General features: G+C 38.7%; 1 protein-coding gene across 1 annotated transcript in view; it reads left to right on the forward strand.

Moving 5' to 3' along the window:
* The window catches only part of St7l (suppression of tumorigenicity 7 like), a 65,853-nt gene extending 39,325 nt beyond the window's left edge, over nucleotides 1–26,528 (forward strand). The window contains exons 12-14 of the mRNA XM_038310888.2: nucleotides 16,709–16,859; nucleotides 20,858–20,950; nucleotides 26,148–26,528. Coding sequence (XP_038166816.1) covers nucleotides 16,709–16,859; nucleotides 20,858–20,950; nucleotides 26,148–26,326 — 423 coding nt within the window. The 3' untranslated portion in view covers nucleotides 26,327–26,528. The remainder of the gene's footprint in view (nucleotides 1–16,708; nucleotides 16,860–20,857; nucleotides 20,951–26,147) is intronic.
* Nucleotides 26,529–26,757: the final 229 nt, after the last annotated feature.

Consider the following 26,757-nt stretch of genomic DNA (forward strand, 5'->3'; position numbering starts at 1 on the left):
GTTCTGTTAGTAGTGCTTATGTTGCATATATGAAGCCCTGACTTTAATATGTAGTGCTGCAGAAACCAAGCCTGGTGGTGGCTCATACTTGGAATCCTAGAATTTGGAATGTTGAGGCAAAAGGATCAGAAGTTCAAGGTCATCCTCTCTCTTCTATACAGTGAGTTCTAGGCCAGCCTAGAATATATTAGTACCTGTTTTAAAAAAGAAAGAAAGAAACCTGCTTAGAAGCAATTAGTTCCCTAAGGGCTTTGTAATTGCTGGCTGAATAAAACCTGAATTGTGTTTACTTTACTTCCTCTCCTCAATATTGGTGATGGATGCAGTTGCATTTCAGACCTGCTTTATTATAGTTATAGAGAAGAAACAATTAAGTGAGTTGATTGCTATAGATCATTTATATTTCAGATCACAGAATTAATTTTCCTGTATTGTCAAAGGCTTTTCTAGATGCATGACTGGGTTTGAATTAGGACTGAGTAGACAAAAACTGAAATCCGGGAAATTAACCAGTAAGAAGTTATAGCAGATAGAGAAACTGCTAAGTTGATGTCTGTTGGAACTCAGATGAATTGACCTACTCTGTTTGTCTTTATATTGTAAATCTTACATTTATACAAATTATTTGCTAATCTATGTAATAGTACCCAAATACCAAAACACTCAAACCCAAGATTAAAATTTGGATTTTATAAACAATTTCCCATGTTAGGACCTACAGACTGTTCAGGAATAGATTCCCTTACTACTGTATGAAATCATAGCTGTGATTCGGTGTATAAGTGTTCATGGAAGTTGTAGGGCCTGCAAGCCCAATGGCTGGAGTTCATTCACCAGAACCCTCATGGGAAAAGGAGAGAAGCAACTCCTGCAAGATGTCCTCTGATCGCAACATAAATAATATGTCACATGTGATTGTACATCCACAAATACAGTAAATAATGTCAGAAAAAAAGACATTAATCCCTAAAAGAAAGTCTTCAAGAAGTTGTAAACCTTTTAGAATAAATAAAGATATGATAAAGTAAGTTGATGACATGAACTTAGTAGAACATGCCTGTAATTCTAGTACTGCAGAGGCTGAGGCAGGAGGATTAAGAGTTTGAGGGCTACATATTAAGACCCTGTCTCAAAAAAAGAAAGAAAGGAATGACTAGAATGACTAACATCGGACTGAGTAGTGGTGTTTTCCTGGCCTGTGTGAGCCCCTGGGTTTGTTCACAAGAATGCCTAAGAGGGAGAAAACAGCACTCGCTGCCGAAATCTAAGAATAATAGTCTACAGACATACAAGTTTCTTGTTAACTGACACTGAGTCCATGAATTTTAGAATTTTTATTACAAGCTATAATATACATACATCAAAGAATACGGAACAGAAACATGCACTGTAACGGTTTAACATAAAGCAGACACTTGCCTGTCAGGTAAACAGCAGGCAGCACCACCCCCTGGATGTCCACTTGACTGTCCTTTTCCGGGCACAGCGCCTCCCTTCCCAGAGTAATGCGAGAGCAAAGACGGTTTTAACATCAATTATGCTTACTTCCTCCTTTCTTTACGTACTCATTCTGTAGTTTCCTTTTATTGCTGGTGTTATAAATGAATTAAGGTCAGTTCTACCCTCCAGTCTCTCTACTCCAATTCTTCTCTGATTCCTCACACCTTTGTTCTATCTCAATTTTATAGGGGTTCTTACTGGTTTTTATTTTAAACCACAGAGTCCACTTAGTGCTGCCAGCATGTACCCAGGTGTAGAACCATGTACTAGAATATGAGTAAGCTCTTTGGGCTACATCCTGAACAAAGGCACACTCTCCCTCTCCCCTCTTCCAGCAGCAGTGGTCAATAGCGCCTCAGCTAGAGATGGGCTGCCCACGCACTGCCTGCTGGAATTTGGTCTCATTGCACAGTTACTGACTCCATCTGTGTAGCTGCCCTGTTGTGTTAGAATACATCGCCTTGTGGTCAGCCATCACCTCTGGCTTGTCCTTTCTTTCTGCTTTTGTAATGATCCATGAGTCTTGAGAGGGGACATGAGATATAAATTTCCCATTTAGGGTTGAACATTTTGCATAGACTCTTATTTTTTATGAACTATGAATTTCCATCCTTTAGTTTAATAATTACAATTGTTACTTACTTTATAATTGCAAATACTATTATTGTTGTGACAGAGCCTCATTGTAGCCTAAGTTGGTCTCGAACTCATTATTTAGCTGAGAATGATTTTGAACTCCTAATCTTCCTGCCTCCATCTCCCAAGTGCTGTGATTACAGTCTATGCCCTCATGTCCAACTTACTATATTTTTTCTTTCTGTTGCATCATGGTTTCTTTTATAATTAATTTTTTTTGTCTACACACCAGATACTTTGTTTGAAAAGTTGTGAAATTAGGTTGAAACTTTGGATAATGCTATGTTCTTCCAGAAAATACTGTTTCACTCTTAGATGACTGCAAGAAGCACTAATAAGCCAGTATTACTTTAATCACTTTATGTTTAAGAAATTACTGTTTTCTGGACCACCCAGATGACTTAAGCTACTTCTGGTTCACCCTTATACCTGGGATTCAGCCATTCAGGGCTCCATCTAGTCCTTAGTTTTAGAAGCACTTGCACTATTGACAAGCACTGCTAGCTCTTTCCCTAGCTTTATAAAACTGACAAAATGTTGAATGGCTTCTTAGCCATCTCATTCAGTTGTAAGATCCTCCACATAAAGAAAACTTAACTGTGGCTCACTTGGCTGACTGTCTTTGGACTGCGGTCTGGTAATTCTTCATGCTTTGTTAATCCTTGTATATTTACTTTTACTAGTTTCTAATTTTTCTAGGAAGGTTGATCAGAATCATTACTGGAAATACAAGTCTATAAATATTTTTAAATAAAACCCTCCAGTCTCGGGGGCTGGAGAGATGACTCAGAGGTTAAGAGTACTGGCTGCTCTTCTAGATGTCCTGAGTTAAATTCCCAGCAACCACATGGTGTCTCATAACCATCTGTAGTGAGATCAGATGCCCTCTTCCAGTGTGCAGATGTACATGCAGATAGAGCACTCGTATACATAAAATAAATAAGTAAAACTTAGAAAACAAACAAAAATCCCTCCACTCTCATGCTACAGAGGAGTTAAGAGAATGGATTCCACAACCAAACTGCTAGAGTTTGAATTCCAGCTCCACTCTCTCCTAGCTATACTGTTTTAGATAAATTACTTCCCTTTGCTTGTACTTGAGTTTCCTTGTCCATGCATGTAAGTGTGTGTGTGTGTATGTATGCATGCAAGTGTGTGTTTGTGTGTGTGTGTGTGTGTGTGTGTTGAGACCAGGTCTCATGTAGCCATTCTGGGGCTCTTATATTGATCCTTGTGCTTATAGGGCAAGTGCTTTACCAACTGAGATGTCTTCCCAGCTTTGTATATAAAGTTTTAAACTTAGTTCCACAGTTGAGGATAAATGTAGTATTTGTCTTTCTGAATCTGGCTTATTTTATTTAACATAATGACCAGTTGCCCCTTTTTCTGCACATGCCACGATTTCTTTTTCCTTTATGTCTGTATAAATTCCATTGTATACATGTGCTGCCCTTTCTTTATCTGTCTATGTATTGATAAATGTCCAGGCTGCTTCTCTTTCCTGGGGGTTGCAAATAGTGCAGTGGATCTATCTGCAAGGGTCTCTGTTGTTGACTTAGAGTCATTTGGGTGTCTATCCAAGAACAGCACATCTGGTCAGATGGTATGTTCTGTTTTAGTTTTTGAGGAGCCCCTACACTGATTTCAGTAGTAGCTAATTATGTATTTAATCCCACCGGCAGTTTATAAGGAAAGCTCCTCTTCCTTCACAGTCTCACCAGCGTTTTCTGTAGTAGGTCTTCTTAATAATAACCATTCAAACTGGGGCGAGGTGGAATCTGAAAGCAGATTTAATTTCTGTTTCCCTGATGACTAAAGATATTAAATGCTCTTTCAAATATTTATTGTTCATTTTCTTGAAAACTTTCTACTTAGTTCATTAGTCCATTTGTTTTATTAAGTTCAATTTTATGTAATATGTAGCCAAGTAGAAACTTTTTATGTGTTATATAATATAATTTGTAATTATATTTTGGGTAGCCCATTTATTGATAGGGTGATTTGTGGAGTTTGGGGTATTTAAATTTTACAGTTCTTTACATATCCTGTATATTAATTGCTTGTCTGATCTGTGGTTAGCAAACATTTTTCCTGTTGTATAGGCTGCCTTTACTCCAGGGATTACTCCCTTGCTGTGCAGAAGCATCTTGATTTGATGTAATGCCATTTGTCAATTCTTGGGATTATCTCCTTTCCTCCTGTTTTGCTGTTGATTGTATTTTACAATAGTGAATTTTTGTCATATGTAAAATACCCTTTTATAGGACTGCTTTATATGTTTTTTAACTTTAGTTTTTTAATTTATAGGTAGAAATTAATTAGTTCTCCCTCAACCAACTATCAGAGCAGTTAACACTCAGCTCTGTCAGAATATACAGCTCCATGTGCTTGTCTGTACCTTTGTTGTTTGTAGCCGATGGTTTGTGCTGAGTGCAGCAGGGTGCTATTAAGACTTGCTAGAGGAACTTTAAGCTCTAGCAACTTGAGAATATCCCATTTAAATAATATTGATGTCATATGAACTGGAAGAGCTGTGGAATTTGTGGCTGTTTTTGCCAGGTTTTATAAGTGATGAAGTATGCACAGCTCTTTCCCCTGTTCTGGGCTCTGTCCCTGACTCTCAGCTGGAAGCAAGCAAACATAAAAGGCTTTAGGGGATTTTCCCTCAAACTTGTGGGTTCTAATAACTTATTTAACCAATTGAAGAGTAGCATTTCAATAAATATTTACTTTTAAATTTTCTTTTGTGTTACAAATTTATTATGCAAATTTGTCAAGCAGTTTTCTGCATCTGAGCAGTAAAATGACAGGATAAAAGGTTTTAAGCAGGAAATATTTTCTGGCAACTTCCACATAATGAAGGTCTAGAGCTGTGCGGTTTGTTAAAGCCGGGAGCCATTAGCAGTGTGACAGAACGATGACCGAAATCTTTTTGCTGTGAATTTGTTTTGAGGTATTTCATGAATATTGATTGTTTATATAGATTTTTTTCTACAAGATGAGTTTCACTATATGAGTACTATGATATAGTGCCATAGTAAAATAGCATGTTTTCATGCTGACTTTTGGGTTTTGTTTGTTTGTTTGTTTGTTTTTGTTTTTTGTTTTTGTTTTTCTTTTTTTTCCGAGACAGGATTTCTCTGTGACTTTGGAGCCTGTCCTGGAACTAGCTCTTGCAGACCAGGCTAGCCTCGAACTCACAGAGATCCGCCTGCCTCTGCCTCCCAAGTTCTGGGATTAAAGGCGTGCGCCACCACCGCCCAGCCCTGTTTTCATGGTTTTTTAACTTGGTCTTTATTACCTGGCTATGAAGAAAAATATTTTTTGTCTTTTAGCTATTATAGGAATAGTCAAATATTTCTATTTTCAATAGAAATTATTTTTATATATTTTAAATATCCCACAGCATTCTATTCTCATATTCTTTATTTTTTATTTTTATGTGTATGGCGTTTTACTTGTATGTATGTCTGTGTACGATGTGCCTGACTGGTGGCTGTAGAGGCCAGAAGAGGGTGTTGCATCCCCTGAAACTGTACTTATAGACTGTTGTAAACTGCTGTGTGAGTGGTGGGAATCGAATCCTGGTCCTATGGAAGAGAAGCCTGTGCTCTTAACCCCTGAGCCATCTTTCCATCTCTGCTTCACATTCCTTATTCTCCATCCATAAAATAGTTTCATTCTTTTTATTGAGATAATTCATATAATTCACCTTTTAAGGTATAGAATTCAATAGTTTCTGACATATTCACACGATGTAAAATCATTACTATTACCTATTTCTAGGACATACTCATCACAGAGAGAAACACTGTACTCTTAGTGGACACTTTCTGTTCCTCTTACCAGTCCCCGTCAGCCATTATTCCACTTTCTGTCTCTATGAATTCACTTGTTCAGCACTTTTCATATTAGTAGACTTGTACAATATATGGCTTCCGTGCTTGACTTCTTTTACCTAGCAGACTGTATTGGTACTTTGGTTCTTTTTATGGATGATAACATTTTGGTTAATCTGTTGTTAGTGGACATTAGAGTTGGTTCTGGTTTTTTTTTTTTTTTTTTTTTTTTTTTGAGACAGGGTTTCTCTGTAGCTTTGGAGCCTGTCCTGGGAATTCCCTCTATAGATCAGACTAGCCTCAAACTCACAGAGATCCACCTGTCTCTGCCTCCTGAGAGTTGGGATTGATTAAAGGCATGCACCATCACCACCTGGCTTTTTCTGCTTTTTTGTTACTATAAACAATACTGCTGTGAACATGTACAAATGTTTGTGTGGGCATCTTTTCTCTTCTCCTTAGTGGAACTGATAGCTTGTATAGTGGGTCTGTGCTTACTTTTGTAATGAATTATTTTTCTGAAATGACCTTCCTGTCTTATCAACAATGTGCGAAGGTTTTCAACCTTTACCTGCATGCTCATGCTTACTGTTGTCTGCCTTTATCATTACAGTTATCCCAAGTGGGTGTGAAATAGATTCTTATGGTTTTAGTTTCCACTTTACCAGTGGCCAGTAATTTGAGCATCTTTTAATGTGCTATCTGTGTATCATCTTTAAAGAGCTACCCATTTAAGTTCTTTGTACATTGTTTTTCTTGTTTTTGTGCATTTGGAGTTAGTGTTTGGTTTGATTTTTAGCTGTTTTGAGAAAATTCTCTCCCCTCCAGCCCAGGTTTCCCTTTTGTTGTTGAGTTTTGAGTTTTGGAGACAGGGTTTTATACTGAATCCCAGGCTATCCTAGAACTCATCATGTAGCCCAGGCTGATCTTGAACTAGAAGTAGTTCTTCTCCTTCCTTACCCTCCCATGTTCTGGGAGGCTTCTACTTATTTTTTTAAAGTATTATTATTGAAAGTATTATATTTGTCTTTTTTTAATTATGGATGATAATCCTTAACATAGTGGCCTTGCACATCTGTTAATACACAGGAAGAAGCAAAGGCTGGAGACTCATGAGATTGAGGCCAGCCTACATTATGAGGTACCCTGTCTTAAACAAAAAAATAATGAAGCTGGGCAATGGTGATGCATTGGTGCATGCCTTTAATCCCAGTACTCGGCAGACGGATCTCTGTGAATTCGAGGCCAGCTTGGTCTACAGAATGTGTTCCAGTATAGTCAGGGATACAGGGAGAAAGCCTGTCTAAGCCTGTCTCAAAAAAAAAAAAAGAATGAACATGAATGATTATTACAGGAAGCCATTTATACCCTCAAGTCATTGTGAATCTCATAATCACATGTATGTTCACCCACTAAATATAAACCCCCAAGTGGGTTTTCTGGGTGAGGTATAAATGCTGAAGAACCTTCTGAGCCTTTGTTAGGTAAGATACAGCTGAATACAATCTTAAAATATTGCCATCCATAGAAAGTTTTTCTTTCATATTAATTAGCCTTGCCAATCACCTGAGGCAAACAATCACTGATGTGGGAGTCCCCTCTTTGTGCTGTGATTCCCATTAATGAATAAAGAAACTGCCTTGGCCTGTTGATAGGGTAGAGCTTAGGTAGGCAGAGAAAACTAAATGGATTCTGGAGGAAGAAGGCAGAGTCAGAGAGATGCCATGGAGCCACCAGAGACAGATGCTGGGAATTTTACCCGGTAAGCCACTGCCACATGGCGATATACAGATTAATAGAAATGGGTTAAATTAATATAAGAGTTAACCAATAAGAAGTTAGAGCTAATGGGTGAAGCAGTGTTTTAGTGAATACAATTTCTGTGTGGTTATTTTGGGACTAAGCTAGCCGGGTGGCCAGGACAAACAAGTGGGCCCTCCTACTACAAATCTTCATAGGTTACCTTGTGAAGATCAGAAAACAGGTTTAATTCTGTGTTATATATTTGGGGGTTTCACTCAGTTAGGCATTCACATTTGTGCACAAGCCTAAAAGACAGTCCAGATATGTGCCCTGCAGCTATCATAGATCACTGGAATTGTAAATGGTGAGCCCTTGAATTCGGTGATCTGTAGATAGAACTGTTCTTATCATGATACTTTATATACTACCTAGAATAGTATAGGTCACTTTAGGGACTAGCTATAGCTTGAGGAATTTTTTTTTTTTTTTTTTTTGGTTTTTCGAGACAGGGTCTCTCTGCAGCTTTTTTTTTTAGAGCCTGTCCTGGAACTAGCTCTTGTAGACCAGGCTGGCCTCGAACTCACAGAGATCCGCCCGCCTCTGCCTCCCGAGTGCTGGGATTAAAGGCGTGCGCCACCACCGCCTGGCCTTGAGGAATTTTTTAAAGAAAATTTATTTATTATTGCTTCATGTGTTTGAGTATTTACCTACATGTATATATGTGCACCACATGTATACCTGGCGCCTGCAGAGGCCAGAAGAGGGCATTGGATCTTGGAACTGGAGTTAAAGATTGTTACTGAGCTACCATATGGGTGTTCTTGCCCCTGCAAAAGCAGCCAGTGCTCTTGACTGCTGAGCCATCTCTCCAGTTCCAAAAGCTTTTATAAGCAAACTACTGGCATTTTAAAAAATTTTATTACTTTTATATTTAAGCTTGAAGTAATTACTTTGCTAAACCAAACCACAGAGTGGGTAGTACAAGAATATACCCACATGTGTTATGTCATATGATTTTAGTCAAAAGCATGTATGCAATCTAATGGGAAAAAGAACTCCCTCAACAAACAGTGCTAGAGCTTCTGATGATCTGAGATGGGGGAGAACAACGGGTTTTTCTCATGACAAACACTAAGATTAAATTCTGCTCATCCTTAGTGTTAAGAAAATACAAAGAACTGGGCGTTGTGGTGCACACCTTTGATCCTAGCACTTACAAGATAGAAGCAGGTTGATCTTGGTGAGTTTGAGGCCAGGATAGGTAGTCTACATTTTGAGCTCCAGGCCAGCCAAGGCTAGATCTTGTCTCAAAGCAAAGTAAAAATAAATATATTAATGTGTTGTAATGCGATAGGATGTGATATGTGTGTGATGAGGGGGGCACATCAGATGGTTTAGGTGTGGAGGCCAGAAGTTGAATTTATGGAGTCAAGTACTCCCCTTCTACCTTTACATGGGTTCCTAGGATTGAACCCAGGCTACCAAGCTTGTGACAAGTTCCCTTTACCTGATGAGCCATCTCACTGGCCCTGACAAGTTCTTTTCTATTTTATCTGTCTGTCTGTCTGTCTGCCTGCCTGTCTGTCTGTCTGTCGTCTGTCTGTCTGTCTGTCTGTTTGTTTGTTTGTTTTGAGACAGGGTTTCTTTGTGTAGCCTTGGCTGTTTTGGAACTTGCTTTGTAGACTGGGCCTTGGGGCTAGAGAGAACATTAGACAAGCTAGGAATGATGGTGCCAAGGCAGGAGGATCTTGAAGTAGAGGCTAGCCTGGGGTATGTATGGATCTTGCCTCAAAACAACATATGGATGAGAATGTAGCACAACTGGCCGAGTGCCTAGCATGAATGTTGTCTTGGGTCTAATCCCTAGAATCAGAAGAGCTGAGCGTGTGGTGGCCCATTCCTGCAATCCCAATGATTTCCATGATGAATTAGGCCCTTTTTCATTAAACTATAATTTAAAATACACATATCACAAATTGAGAGGTCATCCACAGCTATATAGCAAGTTTGAGGTCACATAAAACCTTGTCTCGAAAAGAAAATAATAATAAAAGTGAGACAAGTAACAAAAACTAAATTGTTCTGTATTCTGAACACATATTTAGGAAGATGACATCTGTAGCTTTTAAAGATGTTGAAATGTTTAAAATGTTAAAATTTAAAAATGTTAAAAGTTATTTCTTATTTTCCAAATAAAGCTGTTCTTAGTGTTATCTTTTCAAGAAAGCAGACCACACCTGGAAACTTATGTGAATACAAGAGAAGTTTTAAAATATATTGATACACAGAAAATGAAATCCTTTTTGAGCCAGGCATGGTAATGTATACCTGTAATCCCAGCGCTTCGGAGGCAGACGCAGGTGGGTCTCTGAGTTGTACACAATCAGAGCTACATGGTAATACGCTATCTTTAAAAAGACAAAACTGAAGAACAAAGTAAAATCCTTTATGGTTGATCAGAAATCGAATCCTGTAGGATGTTTTTCATCAATTTGTATTTCAGTATGCCCATGGCTAACCTGGGCATATTAACAGTATATATAAAACAAATGAGAGAAACAGTTATTTAATTAAAATTCTGGGTGGCACAGTGGAAGTAAAGGGAGAAATAGGAAAATGGTGTTGAAGTCTATTGTCCAGACTACAGCACCGTGAGAGCTTTGCCTCTCCTATATGTTGCAGTATAGCCTAACTACACAGTTAGGCTATGAATTCCTCTCCTTTGGCTCTACAGGGTGCTGTGCAAAGGGGTTTTACCTCAATGTCTTCCCTTTCATTTCTTTACTCCCGAGGCTGACAGGAATTATGTTTTTCTTGCTTTACTCACCTCACAGTTGTGTTTACTTTCTCTCTGGGCATTGTGTTTAGACTCCCCAGTACATACTTACAGACTCTGCTTTCAGCTTGCCTGTCTAATCTCATAGAATGTGCACTGAGAACACTAATTGCAGAGATAAATTGGTTCTTCGTGTGCATGACTGATCAAGAGCAAAGAACCTTAATTTCAGATGTCTTCAGAGAGATTTTTCTTTAACCTCTGCCTTTAAGAGGAAGATTATAAAGCATTATCATTACTTCAGGTCAGAATTATATTGCTTTTGGTCAAAAGCTGTTGTAAGATTTACAGAGTAATAGAAAAGAGTAATCTAAGGATAAATTATAAAGATCAAAGCAATTGAAAATTAAATTTAATTTGAGTGTAAGCTTGGGTATGATTTAGACTCTTAAAGAAACCATCCATGCGCAAAGGCCCTGGGTTCGATCCCAAGCCCTGAATAAAGGGGGAGAAGGGACAGAGAGCAAATGTTTGACCATATATCATCGTGTCTTTTAATTATAGCTTCCAGAGTAGCTTAATTTTAATATGTTTAATGTAAAACAAGGGACTAAATTACGTATTTAGAAACTAGATTTGTGCCAGACATTTCTCTCATTTATTACCAATACAATAATGGGGTTATTCAGAGGTCATTTAGGAGGTCGAGCAGCACACACTAGATGCTGGCTTTGGCTTGTATCCAGCTATATTTTATTTGCTGATAATTTCCAAATCTGTATCTTTTAATGCTGGTTTTCTTCTCATCTACAGACTTGTATTTTTATCCTATAAAAGTAATTTAGATATTTTATTGTTTCAAACTGAATTTTTGAATGTATTTTATTCTTATTCATTTTGATTTATGGCTTCATTAGCCCTTTCATTTTTGTGTGTGTGTGTTTGTGTGTGTGTGTGTGAGATAGAGAGAGAGAGAGAGAGAGAGAGAGAGAGAGAGAGAGAGAGAGAGAGAGAGAGAGAGAGAGAGAGAGGTGATGGTGGATATTAAGACGTGGCCTTACTGTGTATACCAGGCTGACCTCAAACTCACAACAGTCTCTGCCTCAGCCTCCTAGTTCATGAAGAATGCCACAATGCCTGGCTTCCCTACATTATTTTTTTTCCTCTGCCCTTTTCAAAGGACTAGCATATTATAACCTTTAAAAAGTCTTTCAGATCTAGGCATCACCTTTCTCATTGACTATTGTACACCTTCACTACCTACTTTTAAAAATACATGTTATTGTTGCTTTTATTAGTGAAGCAAGGGATTTTTTTAATGTCAAATATTTCAAAAATTTCTAAAGTTAAAAAAACAAGTTCATTATTTAGCCAACTTCTACTTTCCAAAATTAACTATTATTTCTGCTTATTGTAAATGTTATCAGACATTTATGTTCCTATCCTCTCTCCTCCCACTCTTCCCATCCCAAGACAGGATTTCACTGTGTAATTTAACCTGGCCTTGAATTTGCTAGAGTCTAAGGCTAGCCTCAGACTCATGGTCTTCCTGCCTCAGCTTCCCAAGTGCAGTGATTACAAGTGTTCACCACAATTGCCCAGTACTTTATATGAATTTCTAAATATCTAGACTTGTCTCAAAAATGTTACCATTTCTCCTGTGGACAACTAGACAGATTCCCCACTGCTCTTCCTGCTATTAGCCCCTCTCTACTATATTGCCAGTTTTCTACCCAACTAAAAAATTTCACTTCGCTTTAAGACTTCTGTGAATTCTCTGCTCTTTATAGGGTGAGAACCAACCCTTTAGTATTACACTAATGGGAGCTCTTCAGTCTGACTCCAGCATCTACAGTCTTTCTACCACTTGTTTTGCTTCTTATCTCAAGTCAATGTTCCTGGATTAGTCGTGTCTTATATCTCCCTATTGTATATATATTCAATCTTTTCTCCATCTGCCATTCTCTGAGCTTTTGATCACCCATTGCCCTATTTTTTAATGTTTTTTTTTTTTTTTTTTTGAGACTGGGTTTCTCCATGTAACCTTGGCAGTCCTGGAACTCACTCTGTAGACCAGGCTGACCTTGAGGAGAGATAAGCCTGCCTCTGTCTCCCAAGGCACGAGCCACTCCGTTGTCTTAAAGGAGTCTATTTTAGTTTGCTAAGCTGAAGCATGTGTTCTGATTTACATATGGAATGTCTCATGTATTTGCATTTGAGCATTTGGTTCCTAGCTGGTGGTAATGCATTGGGAGGTTATAGGACCTTTTGGACATATGGTCTAGATGGCAAATATGGGGCTTTGGGGTTCTAGGCTGTCTTTGTGTTTAGCTCAGGCTCTCTCCTTCCTGTTCCAAGATGCAACTAGTAATATCTCAATCTCCTGCCTCAACTGGACCAGCCATATCACCCACTGCCTTCCCTACAATAATGGATTGTATATCTTATACTAGAGTCAAGCTACATCTCCTCCATTAAATTGCTTCTTTCAGCAACAACCAGCAATGGGGTTGTTGCTGTGTTAAACCGGACTACATGTTTACAACTAGTTTATAGGGAAAATGTGGAAAATTTAGAGCTGTGAACTAGAGAAGCCCTGGAGCTTAATGGGCCTCTGTGGTAGGAGTTCAGAAGATCAGAGTATCTAGAAATGCATACAATAAAGGCCAGTCTTAGGAAGTTTCAGAGGGAAATAAAGACTATTGAAAATTGGATTAGATGATTCATGTTACATTTCAGACAAAAGGTCTGGGGTACAATCTGCCCATGTCCTGAAAACTAGAGTGAGACAGCATGAAAAGGTAATATTCTAGAACTGGCAACATGTCTCAATGGGGAAAGACACTTGCTCCCAATCTACTCAGGAGATCTGCTACTACTACTACTATTAAACTATTGCCTAATCATCATCATCATAATAATAATAACTACAACAATTAAGAGAGTTTTGAAAATTGGGAGCAATAGAAGACGACATCTAGCATTGGCGTCTAGCCTCCACAGTCTACACTGTGTACTCGCACGCTCACACACACAGCTCCCTATAAAAGTGTCTCTAAGTAAAAACTGATGGATGAATTTGAAGACATTTTGTTGTGTATATCAGCTTATCTCAGTGACTGTTTTAGGTAGTAGAATGCGCTAGGTACTGCAGAGAGTCTGTAGGGTAGAGTTTTTGTTGTGCATTAACTTAAAGTCTACACTGGATAACAGAAACTCCTGAATAGCAAAATTTCTGAAGGACATAAAATAAGTATTATAATGATGTTATATCTTATTTTAAATGTGCTTTTGTGTATTTATGCTAGGGACTGAAGCCAAGGCTTGGAACATGTTGAGGACATGACCTATATTGAGCTGTCCCCAAGATCCATTAAGTAGACACACAAAAAAAATTCTTTTTATTTTATGAGTGTTTTTCCTGTATGAATGTATGTGAATCATGTGTGTTCCTGATATCCACAAAGACTAAAACAGAGCCTTGGATCCCTTGGCACTAAAGTTATAGATGGTTGTGTGCTGCCGTATGGATGCTGGGAACCAAACCCAAGACCTTTGAAAGCAGCAAGTGCTTTAACCACTGACCTAACGCTCTAGCACAGGTACTTTTTTAAAACTGAATTTTTTTCTTATATTTTAGGACCAAATTTTACCTTAGTAGAAATTGAAAAAAATATTTTTCTTTAAAGTCAGTTTGAAAAGGACATTTGGGCTAAGGATTTAGCTCAGTGGTTAAGAGTTATTATGCAATGTGTTTGGCAGCCTGAGTTCCAGTACTGATCCCAAACCAAAACAAAATACAAATCAAATTTTAAAATTATGAATTATAATTTCCTATTAAATGTGCCGTGTGCATATTTATTTATGTACTGTGTGCATTGACAAAAAAGTGTTTTCTGGATATATTAAGTTGATATGCTTTAGCAAATATCTGCCTACATAGCCCCAAACACTAAATATCACTTTACTTTGTGTAAAGCTTTCACATTCTAAATGAAATGAGTGGGGCTTTCCCCCGAGCCCCGCATTTCTAAGTTAGAGTTTTAGTAGAAAGGACGTGATTTAAGAATTAAAGTTTTCCTCTGTGGCTGCGACACTGGTCTGACGATGCTCTCCCACTGTGATAACACTGAGCTTCCTCCTGAAGAAGCTCTTAGTGCACTTGCAAGGAGCATGAGGAATCGTGTCAGAGGTCAGCCATTGGAGTCCATTTTCCCACAGCCGCCTGGTGTGAGTGATCTTTTACTGTGTTTCAAAAGAAATGGGCCAGGATTAGAGAGGATTAGAAAGAATATTACCTGCCTGAATACAGGCCCAGGGCGCTGAGGAGAGAGAACCCAACCAGGCAGCAAATGGGCTTTGCCTGACCAGGACGCAACCTCTGCTGCATTCCTTTTAAGAAACTGAATGGGAAATGTTAAGTACCCAAACTGGATTAGTAAATAATCTCATAGTTTGTCACATCTGCTAAAATAAATTGATGAGCAGACTGCCTTCTTACACTTTGAGGAGCCAGAAACATCAGGAGTAGGAGTAATTAAAGATGGGCAGTGATCTTGGTGATGCATGGAGAGACGCACTTCATAAACAAATATCATTCCAGATGTATTGGTACAATGAATATGTTAGATTAATTATTAAGGCTTAAGGATTTGAAATCCTTACTTTTTTATTTCTAAGCTTCTCCCTTGCTTTCGTTGGGCCTGTGCTTTGAAAGTATCTTCTGTTTTGACATCTGCTCACTCCCAATATAATTATCCACATTCTGATCCTCTTTAAATATCAACTCAAATCAACATATACTTATTGTATATCTCAGCATTGCCATCCCAAGGTGTTTATTCAAGAGAAATGAAACAGATTTATACCAAAGCTTGTATATAAATACTTGTTAAAATTACCATTTGCTTTTGTTTCTTGCTTGCTTGCTTTTTCTGATTTTTGTTTTGTTTTGTTTTTGAGACAGACTCTTATGTATGCCACACTGGCCTTGAACTTACAGTGTAGTCAAGGATGACCTTGAACTCTGATCTTCTGCCTCTATCTCCTGAGTATTAGGACTACAGGTGTGCACCACCATGTTTGGTTTACGTGCTAGGTATCAAACCCAGGGCTTCATGCATACTAGGCAAGTACTCTATGTCCCCAGCCCTGCATTATTCTTTCTAAAAGCCAAAACGTGGAAAGGGCACATGTCTAACAGCTAATGACTGGGTAAGTAAACATGGTGTATTTATGAGGAATGTTATTTGACTCTAAAGAGAAATGGGGGGTACCACTATGTGTTGTGACTTAGATGAACCTCAAAACTGCTTAGTGAAAGAAGACAGTCACATGTTTCCACAGATATCATATAATATATTATAACAGTATTATGATAATATGTTAGTCCATCTGTATGAGGTGTTCAGAATAGGCAGTTAAGGAGACAGAAAACAGGTTAGCACTTGGCTCAGAGGAATGAGAAATGAGGAGTGGACTGAATGGTATCAGAGGGTCCAGAGTCCCTCTGAGGTGATGTAGTGTGTTCACACTGACTGCGGTGGTGGATGCACTTATTTTAATATAATAAAAACCACTGAATTCTTAAATAATCTAACTCTATGCTATGTGAATTATATCTCAACAAAACTGTTTTTAAAAACAAGACAAAATTAGTATTTCCTATTGCTTTGTACTTTTATGAGGACCCTATCACAATCTGATTATAATTATTTACTTAAGAAATCTGTTTACAATATGAGGGATTTTGGTGTTCCGTAGTGAGCATACTGTCTTGTACTTAGTGAATATAAATGAATTGATTTTACCCCACAGTTGTTTTCTACCCATAAAATAGGAATAAAAGAAAACAGAATTGAATGATGCCAGAAAGTACTTTCACTAAGTTGTATTTTATGATTTTACATTTATTTGGTTTTTTTGGAAAGTATTTGTCTCACATTATTTCCTCAATTTAATTTTCCATTTTTTATTTTGCAAGGTCACATAAGCTGTCTGTCAATTTGTTTTTACCTATAGGAAATTCTCACTTTGGAAATTTACAAGTATAACAAGCACTTTAAGCAAGTTTTCAGTTGGAACTGCATGTTATTTTAGATAGTTTAATGTGTGTGTGTGCCTTTAAACCAATTTGTAACATTTGAACAAATGTTTGTGGATGTTTGCACTTAACACAATTTAATTTCTTGGTGTGCATGTGTTGTTTTTGCAGTACTTACTAGAGATGAAAAGTTTAATTTTACCTCCGGAACACATCCTGAAGCGAGGAGATAGTGAAGCAATTGCCTATGCTTTCTTTCATCTGCAGCACTGGAAACGGATAGAAGGGGCTCTGAACCTCTTGCAGTGTACATGGGAAGGCAGTAAGTGTTCTTGGCCAGATGTAATGCTAATCTCTCTTAATGTTCATTGCATCCACATGCGGTCTTTTCAAATGATTGTGTGAGTTTCAGGACTTGAAGTAGTTTCAAATGATCTCTGTGGCATTATATTTGGTAGAAGAAATAATTTGAAATATATTGAGGTCACATTTAGGCAGAGCAGATAGAGGAACTCTTAGGATATTTTGCTAAAGTTGAGTATGGTAGTGAGAGAAAATGAAAATGTATGCCTTTTAGCTTATAAGCTTTATTAATGTGATTGAGTTTTGTTGCTTTAGTTGTTTGTTTGGTTAGTTAGTTTCATTTAGTTTTTGTGATAAGGTAAGGAAGGTTGAAACCAAAGCCTGATTATACTAATAGCATATGTTGTATCATTGAACTCTACACCAACCCTGTTCTAAAACTAAAAAACAAACGAGAGAGAGAGAGAGAGAGAGAGAGAGAGAGAGAGAGAGAGAGAGAGAGAGAGAGAGAGAGAGAGAGAGAGGAAGAAGGAAGGAAGGAAAAAGGAAGGAAGAACGAACGAACGAAAAACCTGGTTTATGAACAGGAAACATGTCTCAGTTATAGCACTTGTTGCTCTTGGAGAGAACCCGAGTTTGTTTCCCATCATCCACATGGTGACGCACAACCTCCTGAACTCCAGTTCTAGGGGATTCATTGCCCTCTTCTGACCTCCAGTGGCACCATACACACAATGATGCACATATATACATGCAGGCAAAGCATTCATTCACATAAAATTAAATAAATTTTACAATATAAAAATAAGAAATGGTCTGGTTTGTTGTTGTTTTGTTTTCAAATGTGTTACAGCAGCTGTTCTGGTTTTTTTCTGTCACTGTGATAAACACTATGGCCAATAGCAACTTTCATTCTATAGTGTATAGTCTGTCATTGAGGGACGCAAAGCAGAAACTCAAGGCAGAACCATAGAAAGAGGAACATTTTATTGGCTTGTTCAGCTTGCCTTATTAGACAGCACAGACGCACATGCCCAGGGGTGACACCACCTACAGTGGGTTAGGCTCTCTTACATCAATTAGCAATTGTGACAGTGTCCTGTGGACATGCCCATTGGCCAGTCTGGTGGAGGCAATTCCTCAGTTGGGGTTCTCTCTTCTCGGATGATTGGTTTGGGTCGAGTTGACGGTCCGGTCAGTGCAGCAGCTCTGTTCATTCCCTCTCCCTCTCAGTGTCTCATGCTGTTCAGGCAGGCCTCAAGCTCACTGTGTAGCTGAGGATGATCTTAAATTTCTGATTCCTGCTACCACCTCCCAAGTGCTAGAACTGTAAGCCTGGACCATCACACCTGGCTTTAGGTTGTGATTATGGTGAAACATTCATTACGTAAAATTTACCACTGTAGCTGTTCTGAATCCAGTTCAGTAGTGTTGTATGTGGTCACACTATTGAGCACCTGTCATCAGCTTTCATTTCCAGAACCCTTTCATCTTCCCAAACTGAAATTCACATAATAATATTTTCTTTTTAAGATTTAATTTTATTTTATGTGCATTGGTGTTTTGTCTGCATTCATGCCTGTGTAAGGGTGTTAGATCCTTGGAACCTTAGTTACAGACAGATGTGAGCTGCCATATGGGTGCTGGGAATGGAACCCGGGTCCTCTGGGAGAGCAGTCAGTAAGTACTCTTAACCACTGGGCTTTCTCTAGCCCACACATAATAATCTTCATTCTCACATTCCTGGACCCTTTCAGTGTTCATAGTTCTGACTCATGAGTTTAGGTACTTTATATAGTGTAGTTACACAGTAATTATCTTTTTGGATTTCAATTATTTAGCATAATATTGAAATGTTCATCTGTGTTGTAGTATGTGTCAGTATTTTGCTACTTTTTGTTTGGGTTTTGCTTTGTTTTTTTGTTTTGTTTTTTTCTTTTGAGACAGTCTCACTCTGACTGGCTTACCATTTACAGTGTAATTGCCCTTCCCCCTTCTTCTTTTCTTTGAGACAGGCTCTCACTATTGCTTGGCTGTTCTAGACTGTTATTCTTTATCTAAAATGTGCTTATTTGCATTATAACAGACAAAGAGACTAGTTTATTGCTGTACTTTCTGTCTTTTGACCCATGCATTGTTATTCAATGATATCTATTAACCTTAGGTGTGCTAAAATCATGAACATTGTGCAGAGAAGACACAAGTACTTTATGAATACTGCACATATAAACCTATGGTCATAACTTAAAACTGTCTTCTAGATGTGAAATGCTAGCAAAGACCCTTCTTTCCCTCTTTACCATGCCAGAGACAATGCTAGCTCCCAGAGGTAGACTACTGAAGGTCACTCCCAGAAGACAGTTCTGCTGATTGTTCTCTGTTATTGTGTGTGTGTGTGTGTGTGTGTGTGTGTGTATTGGTTTTTTTTTGAGACTGGGTTTTTCTGTAGCTTTGGTGCCTGTCCTGGAACTATCTCTTGTAGACCAGGCTGGCCTCGAACTCACAGAGATTCACCTGCCTCTGCCTCCTGAGTGCTGGGATTAAAGGTGTGCGTCACCACCGCCTGTACCATTATTGTATATTTTTAATGGAAGCACTCAACATCTGTCAGATATCACTTAAATTGTTAACTCCAGGTAATTCGGTTTCAGCATAGGTCCATCTCTGTCTAGTGTCTTCCTGATTCGCCAGTTTTGTTTTGTTAGCTGCTGTGACTAAAAGAAATAGCATGACAGGAATCAGTGTGGGGCAGGAAGTGATGAGGAGATGATGATGGTGATGTCTGACCCGGTCCCAAGGCAGAGAAACTGTGCAGCCTCCAAAAGGTTCCTAAAGATAGCTCATTCGTAAGAAATGTTTTAAGATGGATATCTTCGTGTTGCCATTCAGGTCAGCACTGAACGCAAGCTTATGCAGTCCTCCTGCTTTGGTCTCCTGAGTAGCTGGGACTACAGGTCCAAACACCACAGCCTGTTGAAATTAGGTTTACTTTAAAATGAAGTAAGAATCAAACTTTTCAATTTATGTATATTTTCTCAAATTTCTGAGTTCTTAGAACTGTTTGGACCCACTAATTAGTAAGTCATATTTACTAAGGCCCCAAGGTAGAACACAAGCTTAGTGTGCTTGGGACCCTGCATTTAATAACCACTGCTACCACCATCATCAGTAAGACATGAGGACATCATTATCTGTGCACCAAGAGTTTGGAAATCTGTATAACCACTTATTAACAACAACCATACACTGTGCTTGACAATAGAGAACTAAATCAAATTGAAATTTTGTATTCGGTGCTTTTGAGTAGTTAGGCTTCTTTTAGCTGATTATCAGGTGTTCAAAGCCAGGGACTTTCTCATTCATTTCACGTATGTATCTATTACCTGGTATTCTGCTTGGCCAGGGTTTTTCACCAAGTATATAATGTATGCTACATTCCATGCATCTTGATAAATGACTTCCTTCCGTCCTTATGTGAGCACTGATTGTTGAATGACACTGGGCAGATAATGACTTTCATGATCCCTGAAGCAGATCTGAATAGTCTTTTTTATTTTATTTTATGTGTGTGGGTATATGACTGTGCATTCTTGTAGAAGACTTTTGTGAGCCTCATCGGTAGAGTACTAAGCCAGCAGAACTCTTGTAGCTTGAGAGCCACAAGTATACTCATTACTGTTTCTTGACGATTCCTTGAGGAAACAGGGTTTCTAGTGGTGGAGTTGAGGCCATGACTGTGACAAGGAGACTGAGGCAGCGAGGCCTTAGCCGATGTTATCTTCTGCGTTCACTCCTGTTAGGCTCACACTAGACCACTCGCTATTCTCTAGTAAATCTTAGTCTTTCCCCATGCGTTCACGTGCTCTTCTGCTCACGTTGTTTCTTCTCAAATGTCTCTCCAGAAAAGAAGAGAAAATGCTTTGTGAAAAAGTTATAAAAATATGTCTGCAGAATAGGTTTGATTTATAGCATAGATGAGTGAGATAAAATTGAATGCTAATGTATTTTTCTTTTCAGCTTTTAGAATGATTCCATACCCATTAGAGAAGGGACATCTATTTTACCCTTATCCCAGCTGCACAGAGACCGCTGATAGAGAGCTATTGCCTAGTAAGTAAATACTTCTGTTTTCTTCAACTTCCAAGTAATTGCTTAGGTTATTTTTAGATTGGTTTCTGTGTTAGTTTTTTTGTTAGTTTTTTTTTTTGTTAGTTTCATTTGTGTGTGTGTGTGTGTGTGTGTTGGGATTGTTTTGTTGTGTTTGCTTGTTTGTTTGTTTGCTTGTTTTCTTTAAGAGAGTGTCTCACTGTGTATCCCTAGCCTGGAAATCACTATGTAGACCACAGAAGCCTTGAGGTCACAGAGATTCCTCTGCCGCTGAGTGCTGGGATTAAAGATGGGCATGTCGTATTAGTTGTCTTTTTGTTACTGTAATGAAATACATGATACAGGGTTTGTGAAGAAAGATTATTAAACTTGGGTTTTAGAGGTTCAGAGTGTACAGAGCAAAGCTCAGGCTCTGAGTAGAGGCTGCCCCTTGGCAGATCAGCCAGTAAAGTGCATAGCAAGGGCAGAAGCATACGTGCAAATAAGCAAGTGATTCTGTCTTGAACCAGAAGGAGGGAGGGGAAGGAAAGAAGGAAGGAGGGAGGGACGGAGGGAAGGAGGGAGGGAAGGAGGGAGGGAGGCAGGCCTGCTTCCCACAATCCCTTCTATTGGCCCAAGGTCCTCTTATTAGACCCATCTCTTAAAGGTTCCACTTCATAATAGTGCCACCTGAGGGCCCAAATTTCTAACACATGGATTTTTGAAAGAACACACAAAAAAGGTGTTTTCTACTTTAAATTTTTTTATTATATTTTTATTTGTCTGTGTTTGTACACATGTGTGTGCAGATGCCCACAGAAGCTAAAAAAGGATGCTAAAGTATACTATACAGAAAGTTGTGAGCTACATGGCTGTTGTGAACTCAGGCCCTCTGCAAGATCAGCACTCATAACTGCTGACCGACCCATCTCTCCAGCTTCTTGTGTGTGTGTGTGTGTGTGTGTGGTGTATGTGTTCACATTGTTGTATGCGTGTGCATATGGAGGTCAGAGGTCAACACTGAATGTCCTGCTTGATGGTTTCCATCTTATTTTTTCAACAAGGTCTTTCACTAAATCTGGAGCTCAGATTCACCTAGGCTGCCTGGCCAGTGGGCACCACAGATCTGCGTGGCTGTGACTTGCTAACTCTAGAATTACAGCATGTGGCATTGGGTTTTTCCGAGGGTCCTGGGGCTGTGAACTCAGGTGCTCATGCTTGCGCAGCAAGAATTTCACTCAGCCACGGCACCAGCCCCACGGCTCTCGGAGGGCGGGTGTTTTACCTCCGTGTTTGTGCCTAGTCCAGTTAGCTCTATACTAGAAACAAGGCCAACTTATTTGAATAGAATTGCCAGGGTCCCTTACATTTCTTTCTCAGTCTCACAAAAGAGACTAAGGAGTTTCATTTCTAGATAACCAAAGGAGTCCTTTACAAGACAAGATTACAAGGGAGTACTGTGTCGTGTAGGGTAGAACCAAGAGGGCACAAAATTTTCTAAGGAGCTAATGGCAAGAAAGCAAATGAAAATCTAGTGGTGCAGTAGTCAGAGACAAGAACTAGATATCCTAGGGGCTGGAGAGATGGCTCAGAGGTTAAGAGCATTGCCTGCTCTTCCAAAGGTCCTGAGTTCAATTCCCAGCAACCACATGGTAGCTCACAACCATCTGTAATGGGGTCTGGTGCCCTCTTCTGGCCTGGAGGCATACACAACAGACAGAATATTGTATACATAATAAATAAATAAATATTAAAAAAAAAAAAAAAGAACTAGATATCCTAGTAACTAAGGAGAAGAAACGTCCCAGCGAGGAGTCGCCGCTGAGATACCAGGACAGGCAATTACTAAGAAGAATCTATTGACTTTGGCAATTGGAAGGTCATTAGTGAGAGAAATTGCATTTGCCTACTTAAGGTGGGGTTAACTATTATTTTTCCTAGCTGTTATTTTTCCATTTAAAAGGGAACAGAGATTTTTAAGGTCAAGAAATCAAGGTTTAAGCCGGGCGGTGGTGGCGCACGCCTTTAATCCCAGCACTAGGAGGCAGAGGCAGGCAGATCTCTGAGTTCGAGGCCAGCCTGGTCTACAAGAGCTAGTTCCAGGACAGGCTCTAGAAACTACAGGGAAACCCTGTCTCGAAAAACCAAAAAAAAAAAAAAAAAAAAAAGAAATCAATGTTTAAGTCAATCAATACACAAGTGTATACCTGGGCATGGTAGCACATGCTTATAATCTTACCTAGCCTTTGGGAGACTGAGGAAGAGTGTGGTCTGTGAGTTTGAGACCGGTCTAGGCTACATATAGCAAGGCCTTGTCTCAAAAAATACAGTGGAATAACAAAAATTTTCATTGTATTAAGAAAGTACATTTAGGGGCTGGAGAGATGGCTCAGAGGTTAAGAGCATTGCCTGCTCTTCCAAAGGTCCTGAGTTCAATTCCCAGCAACCACATGGTGGCTCATAACCATCTGTAATGAGGTCTGGTGCCCTTTTCTGGCATGCAAGCATACACGCAGAAAGAATATTGTATACATAATAAATAAATAAATATTTTTTAAAAAGAAAGTACATTTATACTAAAAGAATTAGTATTTCTTTTTTTAATGATTTATTTTTATTTCATATGCATTGGTGTTTTGCCTGTATCTATGTATGAGGGCATCAGATCCCCTGAAACTGGAGTTACAGTCAGTTGTGAGCTGCCATGTGAGTGCTGGGAATTGAACCTGGATCTTTTGAAAGCAGTCATTGTTCTTAACTACTGAGGCATCTCCCTAGCCTACATATTAATATTTCTTGTTTTTTTTTTTTTTTTGGTTTTTCGAGACAGGGTTTCCCTGTAGTTTCTAGAGCCTGTCCTGGAACTAGCTCTTGTAGATCAGGCTGGCCTCGAACTCAGAGATCCGCCTGCCTCTGCCTCCGGAGTGCTGGGATTAAAGGCGTGCGCCACCACTGCCTGGCCATATTAATATTTCTTATATCAGAACCAGGAGCTACAAGATCACATAGAGTTATTTTTTTAACATAGATTTTTAAAATCTTAATTTATTTTTCATGTATATGGGTGTTTGGCTGTCTTCATGCATGTCCTATTCCTGAAGAGGCCAGAAGAGGATGTCAGATCCTCTGGAAATGGAGTTACACAGATGGTTGTGAGATGCAGAGTGGGTGCTGGGAATTAAACCTGGGTCCTTTGGGAGAGTAGCCAGTGCTCTTAACCACTGAACCATCTCTCCAGCTCCCAGTTAGGCTTTTTTTGATGAGCCTTCAGTAAGTCTTAACTCCATACAGGGTACAAAGCTCCAGGACACAGACATAGAGGGATATGCTGGAGGGTGTGTTTGATTATAGTATATGTTCTTACAGTATATTTTTCTGTTTCTGACCGGTGAAATGAACAATTTTTTAATAATGTGGAGTTCTAATACCCAGGAGTACTTAATGGTTTTTGTTTTTAATTCTCCTTCAGCCTTGATATGACTTACAGCTTTCTGGAATTTGCTTATAGACTCATAAGTGGAGACTTGAACTATTCCCCTAGTTCATATAGCTATTTTGTCGTCTTTTATGCCTCCTGATAAATTTTTCTTTACAAGCCAGTGATGAAATTTGAACTTTTGTTCCAAGGGAGTGTTTCTGTACTAGTCAGTCATCCATTATATTGATGTATTAGCCAAACATTGACTGACAAGTGAATCTACAGAGCAATCCAAAAAGAAGTAATTAGGTCTCTCCTACAATATAAAAGTCTCATATTTCAGGAAGTTTTGTTACTAAAGCTGTGCAGTCTTTCTATTGTACAATGAAAACAATACTACCTATCTTCGGGTTATTTCAACAATTAAATGAGAACTTTAACAACCATAAATGCTTTAGGTTTAGCTAATACTAATTTTACTGTGTTATTCCCCACCTTCTGAAATAGCAGAGTTTGTTTCTCTGTTTGCTGGAAGTAGTCATCCACTCATGGATGAGGGATAGAGCAGAAGGGATTGCTGGTGTTTTGGTGCTGAAAGAGCAACACTGAAAGCTTTTAATGCTTTTAGCTTTTACCAAGTTGAGTGCTGTTGTGCTTTTACATGGAGTATGGCTGGAGGCTCTGGAAATCTGAATTTTTAAGATGAATTTAGGTTTTTTTATATGTACTTTCTGGGTATAGTATAAGATACATAAAATATTGTGGCTATTGAAGGAAACTTGGGTATAACCTTCTCTGTTAATAGTTATGTTTTTAAAAATTGAAATTTATAGCTGACCTTGGTTCAGCATGGAATTAGTCATTCCTTACTGCTGCAGGATATTACATCAGGAATTCCTGGGTTGCTGTCCTAGCAGTCAACTTCCTGACTAATGAAGTCTTCACATAGCTCTCGTTTAAAGGAATTTATTGAGCACCTACTGTGCATTTGGGCACGCAAATAGGTTTCGCTCTAGATCATTTGTTATTCAAGTACTTTGAATAATATATAAGTACTTAATAAAATTGATAATGAGAAATGAGACAAACACTAGAAAAATAATACTCAAATGTATAAATGTGATAAAATAAGGCAAAGAACTTCAACTACGGCTGGAGACTTGGCTTCTTAGCTCTGTTTCCATAGCACTTGGTGAACTATGGAGCATACTAATAATTGAGTAAAATTATTAAGCAATGATTCCGGGAAATTCCCCAAGACATGTCTATCTCTTTATCTCTACACTACTTGCTGAGCTTTCAAAGAGCAAGAATTAATAACAACTCACATTTATTAAGTGCTTGCACTGTTCTTCATAACAGCTCCATAGCAACTCCTACAGGGTTTAGTGCACAGCTAATAAGTGACAAAGTTCTTTTTCAAAAGCACCCCAGCGTGACTTTATAGTTCATGTTCTTTCCCACGGTGCCATCCTGTTCCCAGACCCCAGTCCAGTCACCTGACTATGCAGATATGCTGAATAGCTTTCTCTTACCTTTGTTCTTGTTATTTTTTTAACCACATTTTAAAAATATTTTTATTGATTTCTATTAAGCTCTACATTTTTCTCTGCTCCCCTCCCTGCCTCTCCCCTCCCCTTCAACCTCTCCCAAGGTCCCCATGCTCCCAATTTACTCAGGAGATTTTGTCTTTTTCTACTTCCCTTTAACCACACTTTTAATTTTTAAAGCTAGGTTTAACTTAAAAATATTAAAATTGGTTTGTGCTGAAATAAAACTCACTCTTACCAATTTTCCCTGCAGCTTTTCATCATGTTTCTGTTTATCCGAAAAAGGAGCTTCCTTTCTTCATCCACTTTACAGCAGGGCTCTGTTCTTCTACCGCAGTGATAGCATTCCTCACGCACCAGTTCCCCGAAGTCATGGGTGTCTTCGCTAAAGCCGTGAGTATGATCTCCAGGACTTGTGTGGAGTATTTATAAAACAGCACGGGAAAGCTTCTCTGGTCTGTCTGTGCTGACCTACACGGACCATGAAAGATGCTCGGAAACGGCGAGAACTGCGCTGTAATGCTCCCACCATAAACATGTCAACCGTGAATTCTGGCTGTGTGAACTTACTTCTGTTACTTAAAAGTTTAAGAATACAATGCTATAACATTATAAAGTTGGCCTTTGTAATTACTTTTGGTGATTAAGACAGCATTCCTTACCAACTAAAGAGTAAGCCAATTTTTCTTTATCTTTAGTGTATTTTCTTTGGTATTTAAACTTTACTAATTTTGTGAACAAACCTTTTGATTTTTCCATTTAAATGAAGCCACAAGTTCACAATATTTGCTAATTTTTAACTCCAGAGTAAAACTGTGGTAGAGAATAAGGATCTAGAAGGCACACACAGGTGGGACACTTGT

This window comes from Arvicola amphibius, chromosome 14, assembly GCF_903992535.2.
Source record: "Arvicola amphibius chromosome 14, mArvAmp1.2, whole genome shotgun sequence".
In the NCBI taxonomy this organism is placed as follows: Eukaryota; Metazoa; Chordata; class Mammalia; order Rodentia; family Cricetidae; genus Arvicola; species Arvicola amphibius.